The 15,769-nt window shown below is 34.9% G+C and overlaps 1 protein-coding gene across 12 annotated transcripts in view; it reads left to right on the top strand.

Annotated features, from left to right (window-relative positions):
• Nucleotides 1-15,769, top strand: part of ADK (adenosine kinase) — a 549,097-nt gene that overhangs the window by 268,997 nt on the left and 264,331 nt on the right. For all 12 annotated transcript variants that reach the window (XM_086381947.1, XM_086381942.1, XM_086381948.1 and 9 more), the window contains one exon: nucleotides 3,483-3,591. In XM_086381947.1, coding sequence (XP_086238073.1) covers nucleotides 3,483-3,591 — 109 coding nt within the window. The remainder of the gene's footprint in view (nucleotides 1-3,482; nucleotides 3,592-15,769) is intronic.

The following is a 15,769-nucleotide window of genomic DNA, read 5'->3' as shown; positions in this document are numbered from 1 at the left end:
GTCCGACTCTTTGAGACCCCATGGACTATAGCCCACCAGGCGCCTCTGTCCATGGAATTCTCCAGGCAATTATACTAGAGTGGGTTGCCATTCCTTTCTCTGGGGAATCTACCTGACCCAGGAATTTAACCAGGTCTCCTGCATTGTAGTCAGATTCTTTACCAGCTGAGCCACCAGAGAATTAGAGTTAAGAATGAAGCACGTTTTATTCAATGTTTTATAGCTAGGTTCTTGCCAACCTGACATTAAGAAGAATGTCCTTTTCAACATATCCTGAGATTGAAATGTTAAAATAAATATTTGCGCATATATATTTTAATATATATAAAAATATTTTTATGTATTTTATCATGTATAAAATATTACATTATATGCAGTCTCTTATGGATTACATCATCTAAGGCAGTTCTGGCAAATAGTTATCTGTCCATACTGAACAACTTCAGTCATGGGTAGTGTACTACTCAAAAAACAAGCCATTACATTTCTAAACAGCTTTGCTTATCAGAAGATTTTTCTTTCTATGAACTTGAATGCTGTCTGTCAGAGCCTGCCAGGCATTGCTTCTTTCCGTGCCTTTTGCAGTTATATCGGGGTGTATCTTCTGTACCTTCATGCTTTGCTAACATCAACATTACCATGTTGCTTATCAGCACAAGCTTTTTTCCTCCATTGGAAAAGAAAAAAATGATTTTTTTTGTTATTGTTAGAATCCACAAAGGTGATCTCTTTTAAAATAACAATTCACTCGATACTTCACATACCTTATAGCTAGAAATGCAGTATGTCCTCCCCCATTTCTTGTCTCCCTTTTTCTTCTTTCTTGCCTCTTGTCTTCTTTTCCTTATTTCCTACCTTATCTCTCCTCCCCTTGCTCCATTCCCTCTTTTTACCTCATTTATTTTTGCACACTTTTGACTTCGCAAACATGTATTAAAAACTTGACAATATTCTACACAGTAGTCATGAAATAGCTAAAATAAAACTTTCAGAAATAGTTATGGTACCAAAGCCATTTTTAAAAATAAAGTTACAGAAAAGTATTAAAGTTCTCCTACCAACAAAAAATAGTATTTGTAATAAATAAAACCATCAATTGTTGAGATATTGAGATATACTTAATTAGACCTTTCCTCTTTTCAGTTTTTCTAAAATTACCTTTAGTAGGCAGGTGCAGAGAGTTCCTGTTAGTGAGAAATGGATCAGCTTTTGCCTGTTTTACCACTCAAGCTACAGTAAAATTGCTAAATTGTTTTTATATGTTGTTATTTTTTTTTTTTGTGCCACCAGAATTCTAGATTTCATGCTCATGGATGATAATATCATCCAAGGGGAAAGAGATAGCTACATCTGTACCTCAGTTTGAGAAGTTTTGGGAACAGACCCTAATAGATTAGACCCTGAGACAAGGCTTTTGGTGCAGGTAGAGTATTTGGGAAAGGGTACAAGGGAGCACAGATGAGGGGGCAAAGAAAGCTCACCAGATGGGAGAAGAGTCAACAGGGTGTTAATGAGTGAGTTACCACTGTGGGCAACTGGAGTGCAGGCCTGGTGGGTTTTTAAAGAGTATTTGTGATAATACAAGGTTTTCCAGATGTCAGCAGCTTAATTTATATACTCATATGAATTGCATTATCAGTATTATTTAGGTAATATTGGAAGTCAGAAACCGAGGGAAACCTTTGCAATCTAACTCATTTTCCAAGTTGTAGAACTTAATAAATTTGGATAAACTTTTAAATAGAGCTAGAAACTCTTACTTCTACTATCCCAAACTCAGATTAAGGCAGTATTTTTCTTACCCAGGTTCTTTTTCTCCAAACTCTGAACCAGATACACTTGGATAGTAAGAATACGTGTATTTTCTTTTGGAGGACTAGTTTTCTATTGAAGAGTAGTTTTATTATCAGAATAGAGTTTAGTAGCTCATACTAAAAGTATTTGCTTTTATTTAGTAAGCATTTTATGCCAAAATTTTGCAGGAGTCATGATTTCTAAAATATATTTTATAGATTGAGTGGTTATTCTTAATTTATAATATAGTTATTTTGTATATGCATGTATTGATGCACGTCATGCTTATTTTCATTAATCCAATTGAACATAAACAGAATGTATCCTTCAGTTAGTCACTCAGTTGGCATATGGGTGAGTAGAAATATGTTTTTGAAGATAATTGATTTTTTCAAAAGAGAATCTAACCATGTTATCAAAATCTTAAGTGATGATATATTTGTGGGTTTCTTTTTGTTTTTTTAATCACAACTGTTACCAAAAAAAGTTGGAAAAATTGGCAAGTTGTTTTTTCTTATTTCTGGATCAGTAGGAAAGGAAAAGTATTTTTGTCTATAATGTAAACAATTATTGTGTTAAGTTTAATTGTTGGACAATAATAAAAAGTTGTATGTGATACTTGGCAGCAGAATTTTAAGTGTAGTATTGTGGTTAGATTTTTCAGCTTCAAAACTGGACCAGCACAGGGAGTTTTAAACTATAAAAAGTAATTTAAATCTATTATAGTGCATAAAATGTAATGAATTGCAAATTAATTTCTCATAGTAAATATGGTCTACATATATATGTGTGTTTTACAAAATTAATCTCATGCTTGGCTTTTAAAGCATTAAATATCAATGGATATTCTGTTGATACTTGAAAACTGAAGGTTTTCGTTGCATATGTATTTTTTCTGTATCACTATATAGTAGCTATTTCTTACCTGCGTTTTGAACTATTAAAATGTAGAGGGTAGATAATTTTATCATTTTAGTATCAAAAGGAAGCTTAAATGCTAGTTTCTCGAAATACCAGATATTTAGATTAATGTCTGTGTTTTTATCAAGGTAACCAAGATGTCTTACAAAATTTTTAAAACAAAATTAACATTAGTAAAATCAATATACAGCAGTTTGAAGAATTAAGAATTAAAATGAAAGTCATAGTGAAGTATTTCAGACAGAGAAGGACATATATCACATGACATCCCTTACATGTGCAATCTAAAAAGAAATGATACAAGTGAACTTACTTACAAAACAAAAAAAGACTCACAGACTTACAAAATGAACTCATGGTTGTGGGGTGGAGTGGGGGTTCCATGGGATAGTCCAGGAATAGTTAAGGACTTTGGAAAGGTCGTGTATATACTGCTATATTTAAAATGGATAATTACACAAACCTATTGTATAGCACATGAAACTCTGCTCAGTGTTACGTGTCAGGCTGGATGGGAGGGGGTTTTGGAGGAGAGTGGATACATGTGTATGTGTGGCAGAGTCCCTTCTCTGTTCACCTCTAACTGTCCCAACGTTGTTAATTGGCTATACTTCAATACAAAATGTTTTTGGTGTTAAACAAATTAAAAAAGAATTAAAATGAAAACAAAAGTTTCAAAAATAGTTAACTCTATAATTAACTATTATAATTAAGTAAATAAGTAATAAGACTGTAAGTAAAAGCCTACTTACATTTTGTTGTTTTAGATCACTTGTAGCTAATCTTGCTGCTGCCAACTGTTACAAAAAGGAAAAACATCTTGATATGGAGAAAAACTGGATGTTGGTAGACAAAGCAAGAGTTTATTATATAGCAGTAAGTATTTGACTAATTCAAATTTCTGGTACATATTTTTACTATAAATTATAGTTGTTTGTTGATGTACATTTAAAAATAATTGTCTCATCCTGCAAATTATATACCCATCTCAAAGCATATTTTGGGCTCACTATTAAAAATTAAGAACAGAAATATGATCATTCTGTGGTAACATAATCTGAATTATTTACCTTTAAGTGTACCTCCTTTTGGATACATTACATATAGATGTTTTTAACCAAGTGTCAAATTCTGTATTAAATGTTAAGGAAGTAATTCTGGAAATTAGCCAGTTGTATTTATAGGCTGCATATGAATGATGCATGCGTTGTGTGGGAAAATGTTAGTAATATAATTGTTCACTGCAAACAGTTAGAGCTTATTTGCCTAAAAAATCTTAATTAGTATTTATTCCATAGTAATTACCATGACACCTTTTAATTTAATATTTCAGAGACATTGATCATGACAAATCTGTTAAATATCAGAATAAGGGCAGCATGTAATTTCAATTATTAAGTCTTCTGACATAAAAATAATTGGTTAAGAATTCATTTCTAAAATAAGACTGTAATAAAAATTCTCCTGAATTAATCACCCTGTGAAAATCTTGTTTTTATTTAATAGGAGTTAAATGTGACTGATGAAAAATAAGTAGATACCTCTGAAAATTATAAGTACTTCATATGCATATATGGTTTTGATATAACAGCTGCTGCCATTTACTACCTGAGCTGTGAAACAGCTGGTAAGATGTGTAAAAAATTGATTATCCAATAAGAACATGTTTATTGAAAATATAATTATTTCTTTCAGTCTAGTGTTAATGTCTCCTACAGCATGTTTATGTGCTCTGCTGTAGGCTTTACAAGGTTGGTATTGATTCTTCTGTATAGCAAATCCTGTCCCTTTTATAGCTGTCAAGTAAATGCTTACATTGAGAGGATTATATAGAGGAAAGTCACATTATGTATTCTGCTATTATGTAAGAAAACCATCTCAAAATTTAAAAAATTTTCTGTGTTATCTTCTGTTTTATTTCTCAAAATTGTCTCATTTTTTCATTAATGTCTTGGTAGCAAGTGTTTGTAGTATAGCTGTAAGGGGGTCTATGCATTATCTTAAACCATCTTGTCTTTGAAAGTCAAAGAGCACATGGTTTAAAATTTGTTGTTATTTATGCTATATTTACTGACTAAAATTTGGCAATATATAATGATACAAAATATTTTTACCCTGACAGTTATAATTCTTGGTATGTCAATATATTAATTGGACCTCAAGTTATGAGCTAACTTGGAAACAACTCATAATTTTAATGATTATGCCCATATAACACATCTAGCCAATTTTGTATGAATGAAATTTTTGTAGCAGTATAGACCTATTTGCAACCAACAAATAATTCTAGCAATTATACACTGTAATACATCTAGCCAACTTTGGGTAGATGGAATTTTTTTAGTAGTGTTAACTAGTTATTCGAGTACAGTTTTTTATAAAGTGTAGAGCGATCAGTTTTGGTCTAAATAATACAATTGAATTACTTTTGAGACTTGTGTGGTGTATTCAGCCAGAAACAAGTATCAAAACAGATTGCAGTTGATTGATCTGTTTGTAGCTGTTATCTCTTAGTTTCTGTGTCAGCAATTTCGTGAAAGAATGCTCTTTCACACTGCCAGGTAAATCTATTGTTTGTTCAGAGTTGGCTATTTAAATAGTTCTGGAAATAGTAGATTCATACTGGATACTTAGAATGCTATATATTCTTGGTGAACATTCAACAAATATTTATCCTGCTTAACAACTAAGAAGATAATTATTATTCATTAAAATCTGTGATATTTCTTCAGAAATGTAATGTTATTTCTACAGACTTTCAGCTGTTCTTTTAAATATTTAATTTCCTTTGTGTTCAGAGTATCCGGTCTAGTCTTAGAAAACTGCAAATTTAGATTGAGTTGATAGATATATCTGTACTTATTTCAAGAAATCAAATGGGCTTTCTAACACTTTCAGGTTCTAAAGGGGTTTGTAGTCATCTCACATCATCATCGTAAACTTTGGAGGTTCAACAAGTTGAAATTGTGGGAGCTCTTTTAAATACAAAAGGTTCTTGATCTAAAGAAGCGGTTCAGTATATCCAGCATATTTCCATAAGTAAAATGTCTGTCTGCATTATACAAAATAATCTAAATCTACATACTTGACTTTTTCCTCACTTTTCCATGAATTATTAATGGTCAGAAGCATTAAGAAAATTTAAAACTTTTCCTCATTTTCTTTGTCACATAATGCATTGAATCTATAATTGAAAGCAAAAACTTGTCTTATAAAAAATTGAAGTATAGAATATGCATACACCAGTATTCTCTTTTAGTGTAAACTGTCCCACTTATGGTATATAAACTCAAATTTTCCATGTTTAAACCAAATTCTTAGTAGATATTTAGGAATTCTTGGTTATATTAGTAGCTAATTGATTTTTTAAAACATAAACCTTAGTTGCTCTTTACCTTAGAATCAGATTGACATGTCTGTTTATTGAAAGAAATATTGTTACAGTCGCCCTCTAAGACTGTGATATTTAGGAGGAAAGGTTTATGAAAAAGATGAGATTGGAGCCATTAATTTTGTAAACCATGTGTTTTCTTTTTAAGCAATATTAATGTGCTGTGAAAAGTCAGCAAATTAGTGCTTTATTTCATCTTCCTTCTTGGTTTTTTATAATTATTTTTATATTTTAAATATTTAAAAATTTACATTTTGTTCTATAACCATAATTGTTACAGACTTATTCTGTGTTTAAATGATCTAAGTGATTACCATCCATTTCTTTACTCCATTTACCTCATTCCTTTATTGTTTACTTTGACTGTCCCTCAATTGGCTGCATTCATTAAACATTTCCCAACCAATGAAAGACTAAGAACTCTCTTCTTGAGCTTATTTTCATGTTGTTTTTATATGTGAATGACACCTTGTTTGGTGTAATATTTCATGAAACAAAGTGCCTTGTGGACATTTCTTCATTGTCCCTTAACATTTCTTATGGGAAGTGTAAGGTCAGGTTGGTTTTTATTTCTGTTCTTTACTATTACTTTCTTTTTTTCTGTTTACTTTGAATTTCATTTGCCACTCATTTACTCCTCTTCCTTCATTCTGTTCCACCCCGCTTCCAGCTTTGGAAGAATAATTTATTGGAGACTTTTCTCTTCTACTATAGACATTTAGTGCTGTAAAATTCTCTCAAAGCATTCATTTGACTGTCTCTCACAAATCTTGATATGTTTTCATTTTCATTTAGTTTGTAATACTTTCTACTTTCTCTTTGGCTTTTGTATATGACTCATGGATTATTTAGAAATGTGTTGTTTTTTTTCTAAATATAGAGATTTTCCAAGGATCTTCCTCCTACTACCATTATGTGTTTTTGTATTCCTCCTTGCAATTCTGATTTTTCTTCATATATTTTGAAACTCTTTTATTAGGGGCATAAATGGATGTGGTTGATTATTTGACTCATTTATCATTTTGAAATATTTATCTCTCATAATATACTTTGTCCTCAGTTCTACTCTGTCTAATATTAGTATAACGAATATAACTTTCTTTTGACTGTTGATATTATGGTATATCTTTTCCCACTCTTTTACTTGTAACTTATTTGTCTCTTTAAAGGGGATCTCTTATAGGCAACATGCTACTGAGTCTTATTTTTTGTCCATCCTAACAAGGTCTACTTTTTGATTGGAATGCTTATACCATTCCCATTTAATATAATTATTATATGGTTAGATTTGAGTTTTTCATCTTGATATTTGACCCATCTGTTCTTTAATGTCTGTTTTCTCTTTTCTCCTGTTTTTTGGGTTAATCTAGTATTTTTATCTCCATTGTTGGCTTAATATCTCTAACTTTCTGTTGTTGTTATTTTAGCAATTGATTCAGATGTTATATATATTTAAAACATTGTAATCTGCCTTCAGATAATGCTGTATGGCATCACACATGGTATAAGAACCTTGCAGTAGTACACTTCAGTTTCATCCTTCCTAGTCTTCATGCTATTACTGTAACACATTTTATTTTCTAATTTTGTGTTTATTTTTGAAAACAGCTTTATTAATACATTATTCGCTTACCATACACAGCCATATTATAGTTTTACATGTGATAAACACTATAACATATTTGTTGAAATCATCAAATATCTTTTAAAGTGATTTAAATAATAAATGTATATATGTTCGTTTAATTGCCATTTCTAGAGCTCTTCATTTCTTTTGTTTAGAATCAGATTTCCACCTGGTATGATTTTCCTTCTGACTGAAAACCATTTTTTAGCATTACATGTGTTTTGGTCTGTTGATGATGGATTCGTTCTGTTTTTTTATGCTTGAAAAGTCTTTATTTCACCTTCATTTTAAAAGAAACTTTTGCCAGGTATGTAATTCTAGTTTGACAGGTTTTTGTCTTTTAGTACTCTGAAAATGGTGCTGTACTGTCTTGTCACTTGCGCTATTTAGATGAGAAATCTGATATTCTAAAATTTGATTCTCTGGATGTCACATGCCACACACCCCTGATTCTGTCTCCTCTTAGAGATTTCCTGTTTATTGCTGATTTTGATCAGTTGATTATTGTGCTTCAGTTTTTAGTTTTAGTTTTCTTTTCATGTTTATTGTGCTTGGGGATTAACTTCTTAGAGCTGTGGATTTATGGTTTTTATTACGTTTGAAATGTTTTCAGCCATTATTTCTTTAAATATGTTCTTTGCCTCAACATCCATCACCTCCTACTGGGTCTCGGAGTACTTCTGTATTAGGACACTTGCAGTTTCTTATTGTGATGACTAAGGATTGCTACTAGTAGGTACAGGACAGTAATGTTGCTAAACATCCTGCAATACATGGGACAGAACCACACAACAAAGGATTATCCAGTGGTAAACATCAGTACAGCCAGGGTTTAAGAAACCCTGTTCTAAGGCTAAATAATCCCTATGACTGAAGCAAGATTTATCTATACTTGGTGCAGTGCCCTGTTAATTATGAGTTTTTTTGCTCTAGATGATGGAAATAAATACCATTTCCAGAGGTCTGTGTGCCTAACTATTGTATAATCTTTTTACCTGTAATACTTTTAGATCATTCTTTCTTGGGCTCTGGTCTGGTGAATGTTCAAAAGCAAACCCTCTGCACATTTCTGGGATTCTCTGTAAAGCTTTTTCTTCTAGGATATCTGGCCTCTGATGTCTGCCTGCTCTGGTCTTCCTTGATTCTCAGCTCTATCTCCTCAACTTAGTGGGCTGGGAACTCTCTCAAGGCAGTAAACTAATTCAGTTTTGTTGAATTCTGTTTAAGAGAAGCTAAAGGCAAAGGAGAAAGGGAAAGATATACCCATTTGAAAGCAGAGTTCAAAACAATAGCAAGGAAAGATAAGAGTGCCTTCCTCAGAGATCAACGTCAAGAAATAGAGGAAAACAATAGAATGGGGAAGAATAGAGATCTCTTCAAGAAAATTAGAGATACCACGGGAACATTTCATGCAAAGATGGGCTCGATAAAGGACAGAAATGGTATGGACCTAACAGAAGCAGATGGTATTAAGAAAAGGAGGCAAGAATACACAGAAGAACCATACAAAAAAGATCTTAATGACCCAGATAACCACGATGGTGTGATCACTCACCTAGAGCCAGACATCCTGGAATGCAAAGTCAAGTGGACCTTAGGGAGCATCACTACAAGTAAAGCTAGTGAAGGTGATAGAATTCCAGTTGAGCTATTTCAAATCCTAAAGGATGATGCTGTGAAACTGCTGCACTCAATATGCCAGCAAATCTGAAAAATTCAGGAGTGGCCACAGGACTGGTAAAGGTCAGTCTTTATTCCAATCCCAAAGATGGGCAATGCCAAAGAATGTCCAAACTGCCACACAATGGCACTCATCTCACATGCTAGTAAAGTAATGCTCAAAATTCTCCAAGTCAGGCTTCAATAGTACGTGAACCGTGAACTTCCAGATGTTCAAGCTGGTTTTAGAAAAGGCGCAGGAACCAGAGATCAAATTGCCAACATCTGCTGGATCATCAAAAAAGCAAGAGAGTTCGAGGAAAACATCTACTTCTGCTTTATTGACTATGCCAAAGCCTTTGACTGTGTGGATCACCACAAACTGTGGAAAATTCTGAAAGAGATAGGAATACCAGACCACCTGACCTGCCTCCTGAGAAATCTGTATGCAGGTCAGGAAGCAACAGTTAGAACTGGACATTGAACAACAGAGTGGTTCCAAATCAGGAAAGGAGTACATCAAGGCTGTATATTGTCACCCTGCTTATTTAACTTATATGCAGAGTGCATCATGAGAAACACTGGGCTGGATGAAGCACAGGCTGGAATCAAGATTGCTGGGAGAAATATCAATAACCTCAGATATGCAGATGATACCACCCTTATGGCAGAAAGTGAAGAAGAACTACAGAGCCTCTTGATGAAAGTGAAAGAGGAGAGTGAAAAGTTGGCTTAGAGCTCAACATTCAGAAAACTAAGATCATGGCATCTGGTCCCATCACTTCATGGCAGATAGATGGGAAACAGTGGAAACAGTGACTGACTTTATTTTTTTTGGCTCCAAAATCACTGCAGATGGTGACTGCAGCCGTGAAATTAAAAGACGCTTACTCCTTGGAAGGAAAGTTATGACTGACCTAGACAGCATATTAAAAAGCAGAGACATTACTTTGTCAACAAAAGTCCGTCTAGTCAAGGCTATGGTTTTTCCAGTGGTCATGTATGGATGTGAGAGCTGGACTATGAAGAAAGCTGAGCGCCGAAGAATTGATGCTTTTGAAGTGTGGTGTTGGAGAAGACTCTTGAGAGTCCCTTGGACTGCAAGGAGATCCAGCCAGTCCATCCTAAAGGAGATCAGTCCTGGGTGTTCATTGGAAGGACTGATGTTGAGGCTGAAACTCCAATACTTTGGCCACCTGATGCGAAGAGCTGACTCATTTGAAAAGACCCTGATTATGGGAAAGATTGAGGGCAGGAGGAGAAGGGGACGACAGAGGATGAGATGGTGGATGGCATCATCGACTCAATGGAAATGGGTTTGGGTGTACTCTGGGAGTTGGTGATGGACAGGGAGGCCTGGTGTGCTGCAGATCATGGGTTTGAAAAGAGTTGGACACAACTGAGCGACTGAACTGAACTCAAAACTCAGCACTCAGAAAACTAAGATCATGGCATCTGGTCACATCACTTCATGGCAAATAGATGGGGAAATAATGGAAACAGAGACTTTAGCTTTGGGGGCTCCAAAATCACTGCAGGTGGTGATTGCAACCGTGAAGTTAAAAGGCACTTGCACCTTGGGAAGAAAAAGAGCTATGATCAACCTAGACAACATATTAAAAAGCAGAGACATTACTTTACCAACAAAGATCCATATAGTCAAAGCTATGGTTTTCCCAGTAGTCATGTATAGATGTGAGAATTGGACTAAAGAAGGGTGAGTGCCAAAGAATTGATGCTTTTGAAGTGTGGTGTTGGACTTCTCCAAGAGTCTCCAAAACCAGTCCATCCTAAAGGAGATCTGTCCTGAATATTCATTGGAAGGACTGATGCTGAAGCTAAAACTCCAATACTTTGGCCACCTGATGTGAAGAACTGACTCATTTGAAAATCCCCTGATGTTGGGAAAGATTGAAGGCAGAGGGGAAGGGGATGGCAGGGGATGAGATGATTGGATGGTATCACTGACTCAATGGGCATGAGTTTGAGCAAGCTCCAGTAGCTGGTGATGGACAGGGAAGCCTGGAGTGCTGTAGTCCATGGGGTCACAAAGTGTCGGACATGACTGAGTGACTGAACTGAAAGGAACTGAATTGTTTGCTAAAATTTTGTTGAGGATTTTTGCTTCTATGTTAATCAGTGATATTGGCCTGTAGTTTTCTTATTTTTTGTAGTGTTTGTCTGGTTTCAATATCAGGGTGATGGTGGCCTCATAGAATGAGTTTGGGAATGTTCCTCTGCAATTTTTTGAAAGAGTTTTAGAAGGATAGGCATTAGCTCATCTCTAAATTATTGATAGAATTCTCCTGTGAAGCCATCTGGTCCTGGGCTTTCATTTTTGGGGAGATTTTTGATCGCAGCTTCAATTTCAATGCTTGTAATTTAGTTGTTCATAATTTCTGTTTCTTCCTGGTTCAGCCTTGGGAGATGGAACTTTTTTAAGAATCTATCCATTTCTTCCAAGTTATCTATTTTATTGCCATATAGTTGTTTGTAATAGTCTCTTATAATCCTTTGTATATTTGCATTGTCTGTTGTAACTTCTCCTTTTTTATTTCTAATTTTGTTGATTTGAGTCTTCTCTCTTTCTTTCTTGATGAGTGTGGCTAGAGGTTTGTCAATTTTGTGTATCTTTCACAGTACCTGCTTTTAGTTTTATTAATCTTTGCTATCATTTCTTTCATTTCTTTTTTACTTATTTCTGCTCTGATCTTTATGATTTCTTTCCTTCTGCTATTTTTTTTTTTTTTTTGGACTTCTTTTTCCAGTTGTTTTAGTTGTAAAGTTAGGCTGTCTATTCAGTTTCTTGAGATAGGCTTGTATTGCTATGAACTTCCCTTTTATAACTGCTTTTGCTGCATCCCAGAGGTTTTGAGTTGTCATGTTTTCATTGTCATTTGTTTCTAGAATTTTTTTTATTTCCCCTTTGATTTCTTCCATGACGTGTTGGTTATTTAGAAACATATTGTTTAATCTCCATATGTTTGTGTTTTTTGCAGTTTTTTTCTCGTAATTGATGTCTAGTCTCATAGCCTGTGGTCAGAAAAGATGCTTCGTATAATTTCAATTTTCCTAAATTTACTGAGGTTTGATTTGTGACCCAAGATGTGGTCTATCATGGAGAATGTTCCATGTCCACTTGAGAAGACGGTGTATTCTTTTGCATATGGATGGAATGTCCTGAAGATAGCCATGAGATCCATCTCATGTGTATCATTTAAGACTTGTGTTTCCTTATTCATTTTCTGTTTTGATGATCTATCTATTTGTGTGAGTGGGGTGTTAAAGTCTCCTACTATTATTGTGTTACTGTCAATTTCTCCTTTTTTGTGTGTTAGTGTTTGTGTTATGTATAGAGGTGCTCCTGTGTTGGGTGCATAGATATTTACAATTGTTATGTCTTCCTCTTGGATTGATCTCTTGATCATTAGGTGGTGTCCTTCCTTATCTCTTGTAATATTTATTTTAAGGTCTGTTTTGTTGATATAAGGATTGCTACTCCAGCTTTCTTTTGCTTTCGATTTGCATGGGATATATTTTTCCATCCTCTCACTTTCAGTCTATATCTGTCTTTAAGCCCGAAATGGGTTTCTTGTAGACAGCATATATATGGGTCTTGTTTTTGATCCATTCAGCTAATCTGTTTCTTTTAGTTGGAGCATTTAATCCATTTACATTTAAAGTAATTATACATATATATGTTCCTGTTACCATTTTCTTAATTGTCTGGGGGTTGATTTTGTATATCTTTTTCTCCTCTTGTATTTCTTGACTATATAAGTCCCTTTAATATTTGTTGTAAAGCTGGTTTGGTGGTATTGAATTCTTTTAACTTTTGCTTGTCTGTAAAGCTTCTGATTTCTCCATCAGTTTTGAATGAGATCCTTGCCTGTAGAGTAATTTTGGTTGTAGATTTTCCCCTTTTAGCACTTTAAATATATCCTGCCATTCCTTCTGGCCTGCAGAGTTTCTGCTGAAAGATCAGCTGTTAAATGTATGGGGTTTCCCTTGTATGTTTCTTGTTGCTTTTCCCTTGCTGCTTTTAATGTCCTTTCTTTGTGTTTAATCTTTGTTAGTTTGATTAGTGTGTGTCTTATCATGTTTCTCCTTGCGTTTATCCTGTATGGGACTCTTTGTGCCTCTTAGACTTGATTGACTAGTTCCTTTTCCATGTTTGGGATGTTTTCAACTACAATCTCTTCAAAAAATTTCTCATACCCTTTCTTTTTCTCTTCTTCGTCTGGGACTACTATAGTTCAAATGTTGGTGAGTTTGAGGTTGTCCCAGAGGTCTCTGAGACTGTCCTCAGTTTTTTTCATTCTTCATAATTTTTTCTGCTCTTCAGAAGTTATTTCCACCGTTTTATCTTCCAGCTCACTGACTCGTTCTTCTGTTTCAGATATTCTGCTATTGATTTCTTCTAGAGTAATTTAATTTCAGTAATTGTGTTGTCTCTGTATGTTTATCCTTTAATTCTTCTAGGTTTTTGTTAATTTATTTTTGTGTTTTCTCCATTCTGTTTTCAAGGTTTTTAATCATCTTTACTATCATTATTCTATTCTGAATTCTTTTTCAGGTAGTTTGTGTATTTTGTCTTCATTTATTTGGACGTCTGTGTTTCTGGTTTGTTCCTTCGTTTGTGTAGTATTTCTCTGCCTTTTCATTATTATTATTATTTTTTTAGATGTACTGTGTTTGAGGTCTCTGTTTTGCAGGCTTCAAGGTTGAATTCTTTCTTTTTTTGCTTTCTGCCCCACTAAGGATGTTGCAGTGGCTTGCTTAAGCTTCACATAGGGTAAGATTTATGCTGAGTTTTTTTCTTTGTTTCTCCTCTGATGGGCAAGGCTAGGTGACATGGTAATCCTGTCTGCTGATGATTGGGTTTGTATTTTCATTTTGTTTGTTGTTTGGATGAGGTGTCCTGCACAGGGTGCTACTGGTGGTTGTGAGATGCTGGGTCTTGTATTCAGGTGGTTTCCTTTGTGGGAGTTCTCACTACTTGATACTCCCTAGAGTTAGTTCTCTGGTAGTCTCAGGCCTTGGAGTCAGTGTTCCCACTCCAAAGGCTCAGGGCTTGATCTCTGGTCAGGAGCAAAGATTCTACAAGTGGTTTGTTATGGCATTAAGTGAGATTAAAACACATACCCCAAAACGAGAAACCAAAGATGATCCCCAGACAAATGATGGTTACGAAATCAGGCAAATAATAATAATTAAAATAATGGAATATACACATATATATATCCATCCATAAGCAAAATCAAAAGAGTCCTACAAAAATAAAGTACAATAGATTGACCCAGCAAAGAAAGGAAACCAAAAATTATATCTGTTAGTTAATAACAAAAACTAGCTAAAGCACAAACTGGAAAACAGAACTAAAGCAAGGTGCTGACTGGGGAATAAAGCAATGAAAGCAAAACTAGCAAATATGTTGAGAGGAAAGGAAAGAAAAGAAAGAATAGATATGCAAAGCTAAATAGAGGTACATGAAGATTTATATACATTAAAGATTAACTGCAAGGGGAAAAGAACAGTAGGAAAAGCAGACAAAGGACTGAATGTAGAAAAAATAATAATAGGTTTTAAAAAATTAAAAGAAAAGGAAAAAAAAGGAAAACTCCACAGAACTGCAAAAGCCCAATGCAGAGGCAGAGGTTTATAACAACAATAAAAAGTGTGATTGGGGGAAAAAAAAAAAAAAAACTCAAAGCTTAATAGACTTCATAGTGCCCTTAAAATCGACAACTACAGTGGAAGTGGGCAGCAGTGAAGGAAAAAAAAAAATCCAAAAGACACTACAGAACAAGTCAGAATATAAGAATAACAAATTTTTCTTGAGTCACTGCTGTCAGAGTCCTTTGCCTCACTGGGAGTCACAGCCCACCTCACTTCCCTAGGATACCCTCCAACACTGTGCTGGTCTCTGGACCTGCTGTGGGGGCAGCTCAGATTCTAATCTGGTCCTACTCCTGTGTATTCTTGCCTCCAATGTCCACAGCTATCAGAGCTAGTGTGTTTTTTTTGTGTGTGTGAGAGCTCTCAGTCTTCTTTTATATATTCCGTAGACACAGAGTCTGCCTAGTTGATCATGTGGATTTAATCTGTAGCTTGTACAGCTGGTGGGAAGGTTTTGGGTCTTCTTCCTTAGCCATATTGCCCTGGGTTTCAGTTGTGGTTTTATTTCCACCTCTGCATGTGGGTTGTCCACTGGGATTTGCTCCCGAGGCTGCCCTGGAGGACTTGGGTCTGCCCCAGTGAGGGCCAGGTGTGGAGGAGGTGCAGCTGCTTGGGTCGCAGGGGTTCTGGCAGCACCAGGTACTCAGAGGAGTTGGCGGTTAGGGCGGCAGGAAATACAGTGCTCCTGAAGGGTATGA

This window comes from Bos grunniens, chromosome 28, assembly GCF_055505025.1.
Source record: "Bos grunniens cultivar Pamir isolate PY7600 chromosome 28, Bosgru_T2T1.0, whole genome shotgun sequence".
Taxonomy (NCBI): Eukaryota; Metazoa; Chordata; class Mammalia; order Artiodactyla; family Bovidae; genus Bos; species Bos grunniens.
This window is presented reverse-complemented; position numbering and strand designations above follow the sequence as displayed.